This window comes from Tiliqua scincoides, chromosome 10 (genome assembly GCF_035046505.1).
Source record: "Tiliqua scincoides isolate rTilSci1 chromosome 10, rTilSci1.hap2, whole genome shotgun sequence".
Lineage (NCBI taxonomy): Eukaryota > Metazoa > Chordata > Lepidosauria > Squamata > Scincidae > Tiliqua > Tiliqua scincoides.
The window spans coordinates 5,159,021-5,175,917 of record NC_089830.1 but is presented as its reverse complement, the minus strand read 5'-3'; the positions used below and the strand labels follow the sequence as shown (position 1 = coordinate 5,175,917).

Here is a 16,897-nt window from a genome sequence, read left to right as displayed (position 1 = left end):
AAAAGGGGAACGTGGTCGAAGGACATTGGAGCTGCTTTATGCGAAGTCGGGTCACTGGTTGGTCTTGGCCAGCTCAGCCAGCTTAATTGGCCCCAGCAGTTTCCCCAAGGTGGACAGAAAGTGGCTTTCCAACCTCTGCTGCTACCGCCGCTGGGAAGGCTTTTATCTGCAGCTTGAAGCTGAGAAGAAAGATGCAGTAGTCCGTAGGGCTCCCTCACCCCCCTTTTTGTCAGGAGAGGGGCTGGATTGTGCTGCAGGTAAGGCAGAATTTCACCCCTGTCTGGGTGTCACCCCAAAAGAGTGACACCTTCTGTGTCCCACCTTCTGGTGGGTGGCAAACTGGGTTGTGAAGAAGGGTTCCTCATGTGGACTCTGTCCTAGTACAAGTACTATAAATCAATGGTCCGCAAACATTTTAGCACCAGGACCCACTTTTTAAAAGGACATCCTCTCAAACTATACGAGATTTCAGAAAAAGGTGATGTAGAAAGAAATAATATATTTATTTATTCACAAGTAATATTTTGGTAGGTTGGTGGGTTGGTTGCAAAAAATCCTTGATCCATTTCTCATAATGAGGGAGACCTAATGAATAGCCTCAAGGCTTGTGGGGCTTACAGCACAATCCTATGCCTGTCTACTCAGAAGTAAGGCCTTTTGTGTTTAATTATGTTTATTCCCAGGGAAGTGTGGACAGGATTGCAGCCTTAGTGATGTGACCCAGCCTTCACCTGCCTCCACTACCTGTCATTGACAGTCTGGGAAACAACACACCAGAAAAAATATGCTCAAACATTTCTCTCCCTATATTTACACAGGCTTACAAACTGCAGGAGCTCAGCTCTTTGCAGGGCAGTTAGCAGCTCTCTGTTTTTTTATTAGCCTCAGGCAATTAGTTATCTAATCTTTCCATCACCTGTGTTGTCATTGGAGGCATTGCGGGACCCTCCCAGAAATCAAGTCATAACCCACCAAGTGGGTCCCAACCCACAGCTTGAGAAATGCTGCTATAAATAAGGAAAACGAAGATTGATCCCTAGTGAAACCTTAGAAGCAGGTGCAGGTCTGTGTGTGTGTTAAGTGCATACGCAAGACTCGGACTTTGCATAGACTGGGAGTGAAGCTTTATTGCTCTGGATGACCTCCCAATGACTGGGGAAAGCAATGAAAACAGGCAGAATTAATCGAATGCTTGTGAATTTGCATCATTGTACAGTTTGCAGAATTTGAATGTTTCTGAGTGCTCTCATGGTATTAAAGGCAAATGTCTGGGCAACGCAAAGCATTTGCTAAATACTCCATGCTTTTCTAGTACAATCCGCCGAGGCTCCGATCCCCCAAAGGATGGCTATTGCACAACTCCCTCCACATGCATGCAAGCCTCAGAGCATCCAGAGACAAGATGCAGTCTTGGTTATCACTGACATCTGAGGGCCCATCTCCTTTCTGCAGATGTGTCTTGCTTGAAATTCAGGTGCACATCATGTACACAGTTCACTGACCCCTGATTGAAATCCATCAAGGGCTTTAAAGTCCTGTGACCCCTGTGGCTCCCTTGTAATGAATCCTACATGCCGGTTACTCCTGATTGGGAGGGGGGAGAAAGGGAGGGAAGCAACCTTGAGTGTTCCCGGGAGCAGCTTTCTAAAAACTGTTCCCAGGGACTCATTAAAACTCTTAGCGCTTCGGATTGTGCAGCTTGCAAAAAGGGGTCAAGCCTTCTGAGTATCGTCTAAGCTTTATCCTCCTTGCAATTGTCTCGTGGCAAAGGTTCTCTGGAAAGATCGGGCAGCGCAAATAGCCTGACATGAACCGGAGAGATGGGAGGCCAAAGAGAAAATGGAGCAGAGAGGACGTTCCGTTTTTCTTCTCATTGGGGCGGGGGAGGTATTGCAGGGTAGCCCTGAAGAATGTCCCAAGGAAGGGGACTGCTCCTCACAAGACTTACAGCCCAATCCTATGCGTGTCTACTCAGAAGTAAGTCCCATTAGAGTCAATGGGGCTTACTCCCAGTAAAGTGTGGATAGGATTGGGCTGTCCATGTGTTGTCTTGATCAGCGCATGCAGTCGAAAAGAAAGAAATCCTCCTTGACCTGCAGTCAGGGCCCCAGTGTCTGTTGGGGTAGCAGACAGAGGACAGCACTGGACCCCTGAAGCACTGAGAAGCTCTGTAGGGTCAGCAGGGCTGGCTTTAAGCCAATTGGACCAATTGCTCCCAACTAGGCCCTGCGCCTAAGGGGACCCCACACTCATGTTGACAACCTTCAGTCTCAAAAGACTCTGGTATCGCGCTCTGAATGGTGGTTCTGGCACAGCGTCTAGTGTGGCTGAAAAGGCCGATTCGGGAGTGACAATCCCTTCCACACTGGGAGCAAGTGCAGTCTGTCCCTGGTCTGTCTCCCTGGCTGTGGGCCTTCCTTCTTTGCCTTTTAGCCTCAGACTGTTGGCCAAGTGTCTCTTCCAACTGGGAAAGGCCATGCTGCACAGCCTGCCTCCAAGCGGGCCGCTCAGAGGCCAGGGTTTCCCACCTGTTGAGGTCCACTCCTAAGGCCTTCAGATCCCTCTTGCAGATGTCCTTGTATCGCAGCTGTGGTCTACCTGTAGGGCGCTTTCCTTGCACGAGTTCTCCATAGAGGAGATCCTTTGGGATCCGGCCATCATCCATTCTCATGACATGACCGAGCCAACGCAGGCGTCTCTGTTTCAGCAGTGCATACATGCTAGGATTCCAGCACGTTCCAGGACTGTGTTGTTAGGAACTTTGTCCTGCCAGGTGATGCCGAGAATGCGCCGGAGGCAGCGCATGTGGAAAGCGTTCAGTTTCCTCTCCTGCTGTGAGCGGAGAGTCCATGACTCGCTGCAGTACAGAAGTGTACTCAGAACGCAAGCTCTGTAGACCTGGATCTTGGTATGTTCTGTCAGCTTCTTGTTGGACCAGACTCTCTTTGTGAGTCTGGAAAACGTGGTAGCTGCTTTACCGATGCGTTTGTTTAGCTCAGTATCGAGAGAAAGAGTGTCGGAGATCGTTGAGCCAAGGTACACAAAGTCATGGACAACCTCCAGTTCATGCGCAGAGATTGTAATGCAGGGAGGTGAGTCCACATCTCACCTCCCTGCATTACACCTCCCTGCATTACACCTCACCTCCCTTCATTACACCTCACCTCCCTGCATTACACCTCACCTCCCTGCATTACACCTGTGTTGAGGTCCACTCCTAAGGCCTTCAGATCCCTCTTGCAGATGTCCTTGTATCGCAGCTGTGGTCTACCTGTAGGGCGCTTTCCCTGCACGAGTTCTCCATAGAGGAGATCCTTTGGGATCCGGCCATCATCCATTCTCACGACATGACCGAGCCAACACAGGCGTCTCTGTTTCAGCAGTGCACACATGCTAGGGATTCCAGCACGTTCCAGGACTGTGTTGTTTTACCCCACACTAGGGTAAAAATAAAATCGATATTTTTACTAAATCATTTCACAGGCATGGGCAGCCCAATCTTATGCTTTCTGGCACCGGGAGGAACAGTAGCGCGAAAATGGCGACCACTGTATCCTGCAGGTGCCTGGAAGCTGCCAGAGGTCTCCTTGGGAGAAGAGGACTTTCATCCCCTTCCCCCAAGGAAAGCCCCAACCTCAGCAATGGGCTTCCTTGAGTCTGTGTCAGCTAATTTGCCGGCACGTACCTGAGGAGCTTGATGTCGGGCTTGCAAACGCAACACAGAGCCGCCACTGGTTCCACCCCCCCTCCTGGGCTGGTCCCTACCCCATTCCCCTTCCCCCACCCAGTTCTGCCTCCCCCCCGCCCCAAAAAGGCTCTCCTTTTTGGCTGGTGGCAAGACTTACTGCCGGCTGCACTGTGGAGTTGTCTCCCCAACGCTGTGGTGCGCTGCAGACTGGTGCTGCCCCAGCATCAGTACTCTCTCCTCACCTGGTGCTTTACGGCACGTTTGCGACACCTAGCACCAGTACTAGCTTCAGCGCCAGCTCTACAGGGCCATAGGATTGGGCCCTAAAACCAGTGGTTTTGTAACTACTTTTCAAAGGTGATCTGCACATTTTGTTTCTTTACTTGTAGACTTACATGTGTGCAATTTTAGATTAAAATGTGCTTAGAGGCATTTGGGCCATTAATTTGTGTGCACTTTTGAAGCACGCATTTTGATTGCTTTCCATTCTTCCCTAGAGAAGATATATAATGTCTATCGTAAATTTAAAAAAAAATACCTTTAAGATTATTCAGACCTTGGCGTGAACTTGGACTCTACAAAAAACATTTCCAGCCCGCAAAAAAAATTTCCAATTGGGCCCCACAAAAAAATGTCTCCAATTAGGCCCTGCATGAGGCCGGCCCTGATGATCCGAATCTTCGAACTCCATAAACCAGCTTCTGCTTTGTATTTATCCAGTATTTTGAATTTTTGTGCGGCTATGAATGAATTAAACAACGTTGAGTTAGTGTGCCTCATAACTGATTAAACACACCTGTGGTTAGAGTTTTGATGAAGGTATTCAGGGCCAGCCAAGATACCCTGGCACCTGAGGTGGCACACCAAAATGCTTCACCACCTTGCTTTGAGCAAAGCACACCCGTTGCTTCACCAGCCACTATCACTCTGCTCTCCCCCGTTGTTTTCTCCTTCCCCTCTCCACATAAGTGAGCCTGGCGCACCCAGAATCGGCCACCAGAGCTGGCTGCTTCACCCCAGCTTGGGGAAACCATGGTTCTGTGGCACCAAGAAAACAGCTGTCCTGCCACTTGTCTGCAGACACTCCCATCTTCCTTGCTTGGCTGAGGATTTCTGCGATTCAACTGCATGCTCATTTGCAGAGAGAAAAGTAGGGCATATTGAGACTTGCATGCAAAAGTCTGTTTTCCTAAAAGGGCTTGTAGGATTTTTATTCATCACAAAGGCTCCACCATGGCAATAACAGCATCTTAAATTGGAGCAATGTGGCCTGAAGTGGGGGATTGCAGTAGACTCGAGGCTGGATGGAAATGGGAGTGATAGAAGGTGCCTTGATGTATGGATGAGTCTGTGTTGTGGCAAGAGGAGAGATGGGAATAGTATCACTCCCTGCTCGGGCTCAATCCCAGAATCTGGTTTTAGGATTCTAGAGCTGGGACCAGATGAATGGCCTGGAAGCCCAAGATACTGTAACTGAGCAGGTGTGAACCTCCCCTGGGTGGGAGACCACTGGGGGTCCTGTCCGGGAATCGGACATACCTGTTTTAGGGCTACAACCTTTAACCGATTAGATTAATTCTGCAGTTCCCAAACTGCGAGTTGCGACCCACCCAATTTTTGACGGGCTGCAGGCCGGCACTTCATTTGAGGTTGCTATCTGGAAGCCTCAAGGCGTTCTGGGGCACGATGCAGCCTGGGAAGTGGGTCGTGTGCTGGGACTACCCGGAATGTGGGAAAAGCGCCCCTGATTAATTGGTGACGTGCTTGAAAGGAAGTTAATTTTTTGGATATAATTATTTGTAAAAACTGCAGGTAGCGGGTGCCACCTTAGAAGAGGCGTTCCAGTGCAGGAGGGGATTCCTCTTCTGCGATGGCTGTGCCACAACTTGCCATCTAGAAACAAAGATAGTGTGATCTTGTCTTCAGATCTAAAGTTTATTCCTAGGCAAAGGTGTGTACATTTACACACGGGCAGGAGGTCTGGTCTAGAGGGTAGAGCCTCCAATTGCCTGAAGATAACATCCGAAGGTCGCCAGTTCGAGGCCACCGGCACCGTGCGACCTTGAAGCAGCTGACAAGCTGAAGCTGAGCTATTCCATCTGCTCTGAGCATGGGAGGATGGAGGCCAGGATGTGAAACCAGATCAGAGTGAAACATCTGGACTGTTGTGGTTCTTGAAAGATAGAACCTTCTTTCAATTGTAAAAATCCCTACGGGGATTTAATCAGCCTGCCTATGTAAACCGCCTTGAATAAAGTCTTGAATAAAGACCAAGAAAGGCGGTATATAAATACCTGTATTATTATTATTATTATTACATTTAGGGTCAAATCCTATCCAACTTTCCAGCATCAATGCAGTTGCAATGCAACCTCAAGGTACGTAAAGGCCTTAAGGAGGCCTCTGTGACTGTCGTCCGTCCGTCCCCCCCCCCACAGCAGGATGCAACACACAACCTGTTGGCAAGGCTGCATCAATGCTGGAAAGTTGGATAGTGCTAGGCCCTTAATCAGTTAAAATTTATTTAACTAATCAACATGCAGTGCACATGTCTTCTTCTTGAGTTCCGTGGATTTTACTCCCAGGTAAAATGCGTATAGGTTTGCAGCCTAAGATTTCTTTAAAGACTTCAACCCAGAGAAGTTGTTTTTCCATTGACCTGCCACCTCAGTATGTCACAGGATGGGAGGAATATCCAGAGAACAGGCATTAGCACAGAGAGAAATATCCAAAGAGTCTCAGTTTTCTTGAGAGAGAGAAGTTTCTAGTCCTTATGGTTGCAAAGATGTTGGAAGCGGATAAGCAATGTTTGAAGTCTGAGAAGCCTTTCCAGTAGGTAGGAGGATGGAGGCAGTGAAAGCTGCATTCTTGTGCCTTTGCAGCTTCTTAAAACTCTCCCCAGCTACAAAACTGAACATATAATGCAAGACAATCAAATAAATGCACTGGGGTCCACTTTTTAAAACAACACTATCAAGACCCACCTAGTTTTATGATACTTTTTAAAGAGATCTAGAAAGAAATAATTTTATTTATTTATTTATTTCATTTGCAAGTACAGTCATGCGCCACTTAACGACAGGGTGCTTGACATGATCCGGGCCCTCCGCAGGACTCCCCTCTGGAGGGTCCTGAGCTTCCCAGAGGTAGCACGCATTTGCGCACTGCCTCTGCAGAGCTCAGATGGAGGGAAATCGCGTCACTCGCGCAACTTGCGGTTTCACAGAGGAAACCAGAATCGAAATTTCCCTCAGTCTGAGTCTTGCAGAGGCAGCGCACGGACATGCACTGCCTCTGGGAGCCTCAGACAACCCTCCAGAGGTAAAGGGGGCAGAGCTCCCCTCGCTTTCAGAGGGTTAGGGTGTGCGCCCCTGATGACCACACGTGGTCATCGGTTATGTGATCCTGGCATAAGCCGGAACGTCGCAAAGTGGCCCACACCTGTAATAATATTTTTTTTCTTTGTTCAGGAAGCTAAGCTCTTTGCAAGGTGATTAGCAACTATCTTGTAAACTGTAGGAGCTGTGCAGGGCAACTAGCAGTAATCTTGTGAACTGTAGGAATTGAGCCCTTTGCATAACAGCTAGCAGCTATCTTGCAAACTGCAGGAGCTGAGCTCTTTGCAGGGCAACTAGCAGGTATCTTGCAAACTGCAGGAGCTGGGCTATTTGCAGGGCAACTAGCAGGTATCTTGCAAACTGCAGGAGCTGAGCTCTTTGCAGGGCAACTAGCAGGTATCTTGCAAACTGAAGGAGCTGGGCTATTTGCAGGGCAACTAGCAGGTATCTTGCAAACTGCAGGAGCTGAGCTCTTTGCAGGGCAACTAGCAGCTAACTTGCAAACTGAAGGAGCTGAGCTCTGCAGGGCAACTAGCAGGTATCTTGCAAACTGAAGGAGCTGGGCTATTTGCAGGGCAACTAGCAGCTATCTTGCAAACTGCAGGAGCTGAGCTCTTTGCAGGGCAACTAGCAGGTATCTTGCAAACTGAAGGAGCTGGGCTATTTGCAGAGCAACTAGCAGCTAGTTGATTTGGAATAGACTCAGGGCTTGAGGCCATTAGTTACCTGATCTTTCCATCACCCCCATTTTCATTGGATGCGCTGCTCAGCTCTGTGCAACCTGCTAAAAATTGTGTCATGACCCACACTTAGGGAACCGCTGATGTAGGTTTATAGTGTAGAGCAGTGATTTTCAACCTTTTTCATCTCACAGCACACTGACAAGCTACTAAAATTGTCAAGGCACACCATCGGTTTTTTGACAATTGACACCATGCTTTTGGTGGGAAGCTCACATCCCCAATGGCCCTACTAATAAATAACCTTCCCCCAAACTCCTGTGGAACACCTGCAGACCATTCAGGCACACCAGTGTGTCATGGCACAGTGGTTGAAAATGGCTGGTGTAGGATGTGCATCATCTTGACCTTGGGAAGAAAGCTTCAGCCATCATGCTTGGATGTCCCTTAGAAGTGGAACATTTCTTTCCCTTAGAAAGTCTGTGAATGTATTTTTCTCCCTTCCTTCATCTTTAATTTCTTTTCACCCTCAGCAGTCACCATAGGCAACCTGTTAGACCTGGACAATGCAGTCAAAATCCCTCTGGCCACGAACACAAACGCTGCGCACTTAGATGGCTGCATCTTCCAACCACATTCCTCTGAAAACAACAACATCATGTGGGTGAGTGAGTGAAAATGTTGCACAAGTTGTGGGTCACTGCTAAGCCACTGGGCCTGATTCTGAAGACCAGCCTTCCCTCACTATTGAAGCAGAACGCAAACAGATCCTTTCACCGGATCTGAGCAAATTGGTCCAGCCAACGTTCATCCTCTAATTGAAATAACTTACAAAGATGGTTTATTTAGTGTGGCTGAGACTTCCTTTAAAGCCAGGGACCTTCAGGAGGTATTCATTGACTCACGAGGTGCCTCAGAGAAAGGTGTAGACAAGAGTCAGAAGGTGTCTGATGCCTTAAAATGCACTCAAGACTTGAGGGACCAGAACCTGAAAGAAAGCAAGGAGGGTACCACAGTCCAGGGAGGGAGCTTCACAGTTTGGACATTGCCAGAGGCCATCTCCCCAGTAACCAGGTGCTTGACCTTTGAAGGTCTGGAGGCTGCATGCAGGGCCTCTGAGAGGGCTCTCCAGAGAGAGAGGGCCTCTTAGGGCCATCTTCTCTGGCAGGCAAATCTGCCTGGGAGTTCCCTGCATGAACTGAGACTTCTCTTCGAAAGCGAACCAGCTGGGAAGCTTATCCAGTGTCACTTGTCCTCTCAGTCTTTGATGAGCTTCCACAGACCTTCAGGGCTCCCAGGAGCTCAGTGTGAAAGTTGCTTCTCTGCATTCAGTTTCTACCTTCCCCTGCTCGTCATTAAAATTTATAGGCATCCCCTGGTATCCGTAAGGGGATATGTTCCTGTCCCCTCCCCATGGATACCCGAAACAGTGGATAAGGGAGAACCCTATCTCCACAGCCCCCTGCAGCTAGTATCTTTGTTTTTGTTGACTCTCACGTGAAGCTGTAAGCTTGATATTAAGCAAGCTTGATATAAGCTTGATATCAACTTATCAAGCTTGATATAACTATAACTTATAACTTATCAAGCTTGATATAACTTATCAAGCTTGATATAAGCTTGATAAGTTAGCAGGGGTTACCTGCTAACTGGTTAAGAGGCACTTTTTCAAGTGGGTGCTCCTCTTATTTAGCAGGGGGAGAGTAACTGGCCCACTTCACCCCAGCAGTGTCTTTTCTAGTGGCTGTCTGCTGGTGTTGCATCTTTTTAGATTGTGAGCCCTTTTGGGCCATTAGTTATTTGATTTTTTTCTGTAAACCGCTTTGTGAACTTTTTGTTGAAAAGCGGTATATAAATACTGTTAAAAACAATATAAGCAGAAAGCTTATAGACAGACAAGTTGGCAGGCAGCCTGCAGGCTAGAGTGGAGACTAAGAGCGATCTTTAACAGGAAGCAGGAGGTTAACATTTGCACTCTTAGGGCCCAATCCTATCCAGTTTTCCAGTGCTGGTGCAGCCGTGCCAATGGGGCGTGCACTGCATCCTGTGGTGGGGAGGCAGTCACAGAGGCCTCCTCAAGATAAGGGAATGTTTGTTCCTTTGTGCTGAAAAGTGCTGAAAAGTTGGAAAGGATTGGGCCCTTTGGGTCCTTTCTAGCCTGCAGGCTGCCTGCCTGCCTGTCTGGCTATAAGCTTTCAGCTTATAGTGTTTGGTTAAAACTTGACACCAGATCCAGGGATACCTGGGCATCCTGTATTATGCAAACCACCTTTGAACACTTAGTCTCTGGGGGTAATCACAATTTCCCTATAGTGGTTTTTTTTTCAACTTTCTCCTCCCTTTTTCTCCCCACCCTTTTTTTCTTTATAACAAAGGAGTTGGACGATGGGCTGGATGAAGCGTTTTCAAGGTAATTATGATCATTTGTCTCATGAGCTGTCACTCCACCAGGGCCCTGCCAATGAAGAGACTCGATTAGCAACTGCTTCTTTAAAACAAAACAAAAAAGACATTCTAATCTAAATAGGCTGCCACTAACTGACCCATCAGCAGTGCTCTGTTTGGCTAATTGAAGGATGGGATTTGCGGCTGCCTGGATAAGTCAAATATTTTGATAACTTCTTAGGGCAGAAGCTAATTTGTGTGTTTGGCGGGGAATTACGTTCCCTAAATGCTGGCGCCTGGTTGAAAATGTCACATTTGCCTGAATGGAGGTGGCAACAGAAGGCTGTCTTGACTGACAACACACCATGGAGTGGAAGAGCCTTTGTCCTGCACCCTTGTAGATCACTTGCTGTGCTTTGATTCCCTGCCTGCAGGGGGAGACAGCAGTCACCCATGCACCCCAAGGAGGAAACAGAAACAGGTCTGCTCTCTGGTTTTGGAAATAATGGGGTGAGAGAGCACTAAGGTCTGAGACAGTGGTCACTTCCTTCCTCCAGGACGGGGTTTCTACTACAGCCCCCCCATCCCACCTTTTGCTCTTTGCAAGGCACTGTAATACTTAACATTTGTACAGCACCTTCTGAGTATGTGAAGAACTTCATGTCCTGCTGTCTTTACAAGTGCCCTGCAAGGAAAGTGATTCTTCCCATACTACAGATGGGGAAGACTGAGGCTGAGAGGTAGTGTCTTGCCTAAGGCTACCTAAGAGAGTTCATGGCACCACTGAGATTTCCGATTCACAGTTCAGTCTCTTGGCCTTTCTTCCTCTTCTCGTTTCTCCCAGTTCAGTCATAGAGAATCAGTTTCCTGCTCAGATTGTCAGCATTGCCATGTTTCAGTTGTACTCTCTGCCATAAAGATAACTTAAAACGTCCCTGCTGGCATTTTAAGAGCATAATCGTGGAGATCTATCTCGTGGTTGGGCCTGGTTTTCTAAAAATTGCTCTGCAGATTAACTTTTATGGTAGGAGTGAAGGAAACGGTGCTGCGTTTTGGAAAACGACTGTTGCGTGTGAGCCCATGAGGCTACAGGACATTTCACCAGTAAAGCTCTCAGTCTTCAGGGGATCATTGCCTGCTTCTTGCTATTGGGTGGGCAGGGGTGAGGAAGGTGCCCACCCCGTGGGTGGTCTGCAAGAGAGGAAACACTTTTGCTCAGGGAAGCCTCTGGCAGCCTCACCCTGCTGAGAATTCTGTCCGTCTGTCTGTCTCCTGCCTCGTCATTGGCTTTGAAATTGTTTTTTTGAGCCCCCTTCAATCCCTTAGTTCAGCAGTTGCCAGAATTACCACAGTCATAGCACCCTGCAGTCCTGGAGCCCTATCGCAGCAATGCCATCATCCAGCTGTCCCAAGTGCCACCATCTTGAATCGCACGCAATTCAAGATGGTGGTACCCGGGAGAATCAGTAAGAAGAGGCCACCAGGGACATCCTGTGGTGCCCTTGTGAGTTGGGAATCACTGCCCTAGTTCCTTCCCTTCCTGAGCCACACCTCAGATCAGGTTTCTCTGTTGCTGCGGTAATGGAGGCGGATCTTTCGGGAGTCTCTACCTGGCCAAAGGACTGTCCTCCCTCTGGAGGACCACCTGTGAGGTGGGCACCTTCTTCACTCCTGCCCCACAATGGCAGGAAAACAGGCAATGATAACCCATTTAATGAAAGCTTTTCATGTCACTGGTGAAAATGTCCTTCAGCCTCATGTGACTTGAGAATGGCTCCCTCTCTTGAGACTTTTCAGGCGAGGCCTGAAGACTTTGCTGTTTAAACAAGCCTTCTGACTTCATGGCCTTTTTAACATCTTTTATACATCTTTTAGTTGCTTTTTTTACAGGCCTGATTCCTCTAAGAACTGCTGTTTTATGCTCTTTTTAGTCTGACTTTTATCTGACTACTGTTTTCATGGTTTCTGTTAATGTGTTTTTAATATGTTTTTATCTGTTTGTTAAATTATGTTTTAATTTGTTTTTGTATGTTGTAAGCCGCCCTGGGTCCCTTTAGGGAGAAGGGTGGGATAGAAATAAAGTTGATGATGATGATGATGATGATGATGATGTGCTCAGGCACAAGCTTCATTTTCCAAGATACAGCACCATTTTAGTAGATGCTAAAACATTTCTGCATTCTCTCTTCCAGTAGGAGAGATCAGGAGACTCCAAAGTACAGACCACAACACGCCAAGAAAAGCCTCTTGGGTGCAATGTGGTGATAGCTAAGCCTTCCTGTTCCATCCTGCCACTCCCGTCGTCATGCCCAATCTCTGTGGAAATGCGTGCCAGGCAACCATTTCCACGGCCAGTCGCCCCAGAAAGCTCTGCACCTCGGTTTCTTGAGGGAAGCAGCTGCCCAGTGTCAGTTTCTACAAAGATCAGTCACAACAGTGGGAGGCGGCAGGGTGGAATGGTAAGAACTTGCCACTGCCGCACTGCATCTGAACATAAGAACAGCCCCACTGGATCAGGCCATAGGCCCATCTAGTCCAGCTTCCTGTATCTCAGAGCGGCCCACCAAATGCCCCAGGGAGCACACCAGATAACAAGAGACCTGCAAGGCTTCCTGGGAATTGTAGTTAAGAACATAAGAACAGCCCCACTGGCTCAGGCCATAGGACCATCTAGTCCAGCTTCCTGTATCTCAGAGCGGCCCACCAAATGCCCCAGGGAGCACACCAGATAACAAGAGACCTGCAAGGCTTCCTGGGAATTGTAGTTAAGAACATAAGAATAGCCCCACTGGATCAGGCCATAGGCCCATCTAGTCCAGCTTCCTGTATCTCACAGCGGCCCACCAAATGCCCCAGGGAGCACACCGGATAACAAGAGACCTCATCCTGGTGCCCTCCCTTGCATCTGGCATTCTGACATAACCCATTTCTAAAATCAGGAGGTTGCGCATACACATCATGGCTTGTACCCCGTAATGGATTTTTCCTCCAGAAACTTGTCCAATCCCCTTTTAAAGGCGTCCAGGCCAGTCGCCATCACCACATCCTGTGGCAAAGAGTTCCACAGACCAACCACACGCTGAGTAAAGAAATATTTTCTTTTGTCTGTTCTAACTCTCCCAACACTCAGTTTTAGTGGATGTCCCCTGGTTCTGGTGTTGTGTGAGAGTGTAAAGAGCATCTCTCTATCCACTCTGTCCATCCCCTGCATGATTTTGTATGTCTCAATCATGTCCCCCCTCAGGCGCCTCTTTTCTAGGCTGAAGAGGCCCAAACGCCGTAGCCTTTCCTCATAAGGAAGGTGCCCCAGCCCTGTAAACTGAGAGGCTTTGCTTGGTGTACCAGATCTGGATTGAGTGCCTTAGTTGGGAGATCCCCTGTTTTAGATTAAAAAGCTTTATCTTTGAAAGAATGCTGGCCCAGGCTCTCTTCCCTGCTACCGGTGTCTGAGACAGTGTGCACAGGCAGGGCCTTGTCTTGCATGGCCCCTTTTACCAAATGCTGACTGATGAGGGGCCCCTCTGATCTTCTTCTGTGCCCCGGATTTCAAAAAGGAAGAGGGGACTGATGGGGAGAGTTGTAGGCTAGAGTAGAGACCCCAAAAAAGGCACCTGCCCTGAACCGCAGCGGCCTTCACGCGGCCATGAATTCAGCTCTTTTGTTTCCGGGTTTTGTGCAGGGTGAGCAATCAGGTTGTAATAAGATAGTTGCAAAGAACATGCAGGTTGCGCTTCCTTTAAGAACCTGGCTTGTCCTCAAGTTTCCGATGATCCCTGAAGACGCTGAGTGAGTGGGATGGCTGCTGCCATTACCAATCCCCTTGCGAATGGGCTGCTGTCCTGGGAAGTTAAAATCCAGATTGCGTCTTGGGAAACGGTGCCACTGCCGTGAGCGACTGGAAGTTAATGCAGACAGTGCTGGAGAGCCATTGTGGCTGCCTGTCTGCCCAAATTGTCCCCGTGGCAAGGAAAATGGAGATGCCGCAAGCTGGCACTTCGCGTTTGTCCTTCTGTGAGTCAGGGCAGCCTCTTGCTCGTGAGATAAGGAAGGACTCGCCAAGTGCTCCGCTCACACTCGTGTGAGATTTTTGAGGAAGACCAGTGCTCACACTGCCCAGCAAAAGGTAAAGGGGACACTGATAACAGATGTCACCTGGCTGGGAATTCATAAGAACAGCCCCACTGGATCAGGCCATAGGCCCATCTAGTCCAGCTTCCTTTCTCTCACAGCGGCCCACCAAATGCCCCAGGGAGCACACCTGATAACAAGAGACCTGCATCCCGATGCCCTCCCTTGCATCTGACATAGCCCATTTCTAAAATCAGGAGGTTGCACATGCACATCATGGCTTGTAACCCGTAATGGATTTTTCCTCCAGAAACTTGTCCAATCCCCTTTTAAAGGCGTCCAGGCCAGATGCCATCACCACATCCTGTGGCAAGGAGTTCCACAGACCAACCACACGCTGAGTAAAGAAATATTTTCTTTTGTCTGTTCTAACTCTCCCAACACTCAATTTTAGCAGATGTCCCCTGGTTCTGGTGTTCCGTGAGAGTGTAAAGAGCATCTCTCTATCCACTCTGTCCATCCCCTGCATAATTTTGTATGTCTCAATCATGTCCCCCCTCAGGCGCCTCTTTTCTAGGCTGAAGAGGCCCAAACGCCATAGCCTTTCCTCATAAGGAAGGTGCCCCAGCCCCGTAATCATCTTAGTTGCTCTCTTTTGCACCTTTTCCATTTCTACTATGTCTTTTTTGAGATGCGGCGACCAGAACTGGACACAATACTCCAGGTGTGGCCTTACCATCGATTTGTACAACAGCATTATAATATTAGCCGTTTTGTTCTCAATACCCTTCCTAATGATCCCAAGCATAGAATTGGCCTTCTTCACTGCCGCCGCACATTGGGTCGACACTTTCATCGACCTGTCCACCACCACCCCAAGATCTCTCTCCTGATCTGTCACAGACAGCTCAGAACCCATCAGCCTATATGTGAAGTTTTGATTTTTTGCCCCAGTGTGCATGACCTTACATTTATTGACATTGAAGCACATCTGCCATTTTGTTGCCCATTCTGCCAGTCTGGAGAGATCCCTCTGGAGCTCCTCACAATCACTTCTGGTCTTCACCACTTGGAAATGTTTGGTGTCGTCTGCAAACTTAGCCACCTCACTGCTCACCCCGGTCTCCAGGTCATTTATGAAGAGGTTGAAAAGCACCGGTCCCAGGACAGATTCTTGGGGCACACCGCTTTTCACTTCTCTCCATTGTGAAAATTGCCCATTGACATTGTGAAAATTGCCCAATTCCTGAGGAACAGCCTGGGAATGGAGGCCATAAATGCCGAGAAGCTGGAGAGATGGATTTTTCTCTTGCTTTATTGGAGTGTTTGTTTTAGGAACAAGAAAAGGGGGTTTTGTGAAAGAAGCAGTGATGTGTTGCGCTGGTGTGATCTTGCTGCAACTCACACACAATAGAGGCTGGGCCAGACCACCTGGATCTCAGCAACCCTCCACACGCCTCACTTGGTGCCATTTCTGGCTGTGGCAAGCAACCCCCGCAGAAGCAACCATCTTTCCGCTCTGCGCTCACCGTTTTTGTTTTCCTTTCAGGCTGGCTCAGTCTCGAACTAATCCCCACGTCCTCGACATTGGGCTGAATGCCCAAGACATCCAGAGCGTCGACATCCTCTCGCCTACAGACTGGGACAAAATGGATTCCACAACGCCATCGGAAAGAGATGATAACGTCTTTGAGTTCTGACGCCTCCCTCCCTCCCTTCCTTGGCTGAGGAGTGCTCCAGCTGGTGAACAAATGAAGGTGGTGTGTCTTCATCCTGTGCAGTCCAACTGGTGGGGTGACGCCAGGGGTGGGGACGTGGCGCTCCTTTGTGAGCGGGATGACACTCTGCAGCTTTTCAGACCAAAGTTTGAGGGACAGGTGATTCATTTCTGGTCTTTGCTTTTGTGTAAACAGTAGCATGCTTCTGGAGCATGTTTATTCAAGAGCCCCTTCGGTTTACATATGTTATGGAAATTATGTAACATCATCTAACACAACATTATGGTATTAGGCTGCTTCTTCCACTGGGGTACACACAGTGCGTCAGCCATGTCTCATGCAGGCAGTTGACTTTCCAACACATGAAGGTCATCTGAACTATACTGGCTTTTCCTAGAACAGAGGTGCCCAAACCCCAGCCTGGGGGCCACTTGCGGCCCTCAGGGACTCAAGATTTAGCCCACAGGGAGCCCCCAATCTCCAATGAGCCTCTGGCCCTCCTGGAGCCTGTGCTGGCCTGAAGCAACTGCTCTCAATGTGAAGGTGACTGTTTGACTTCTCCAGTGAGCTGTGGGATGAGAGTTCCCTCCACTGCTTGCTGTTTCACGGCTGTGATGCAGCGGTGGCAGCAAAGGAAAGGCCAGCCTTGCTTTGTGCAAGGATTTTTATAAGCCTTGAGCTATTGCAAGACCTTCATTCATTCATACAAGTGCCATCTGGAATATACCTGTAGGGCGCTTGCCTTGCACGAGTTCTCCATAGAGGAGATCCTTTGGGATCCGGCCATCACCCATTCTCACGACATGACCGAGCCAACGCAGGCATCTCTGTTTCAGCAGTGCATACATGCTAGGGATTCTAGCACGTTCCAGGACTGTGTTGTTTGGAACTTTGTCCTGCCAGGTGATGCCGAGGATGCGTCGGAGGCAGCGCATGTGGAAAGCGTTCGGTTTCCTCTCCTGTTGTGAGCGAAGAGTCCATGACTCGCTGCAGTACAGAAGTGTACTCAGGACGCAAGCT

The 16,897-nt window shown here is 48.7% G+C and overlaps 1 protein-coding gene across 2 annotated transcripts in view; it reads left to right on the top strand.

The window, feature by feature from the left end:
• LDLRAP1 (low density lipoprotein receptor adaptor protein 1) overlaps positions 1-16,521 on the top strand; it is a 35,808-nt gene extending 19,287 nt beyond the window's left edge. The window contains exons 6-8 of one of the 2 annotated variants that reach the window (XM_066638606.1): positions 8,243-8,370; positions 10,082-10,116; positions 15,709-16,521. In XM_066638606.1, the coding sequence (XP_066494703.1) occupies positions 8,243-8,370; positions 10,082-10,116; positions 15,709-15,859 (314 nt within the window). In that variant the 3' untranslated portion in view covers positions 15,860-16,521. Of the gene's footprint in view, positions 1-8,239; positions 8,371-10,081; positions 10,117-15,708 lie in introns of both variants that reach the window. The other variant, XM_066638605.1, reaches the window with a different exon arrangement.
• The last annotated feature ends 376 nt before the right edge of the window (positions 16,522-16,897 follow it).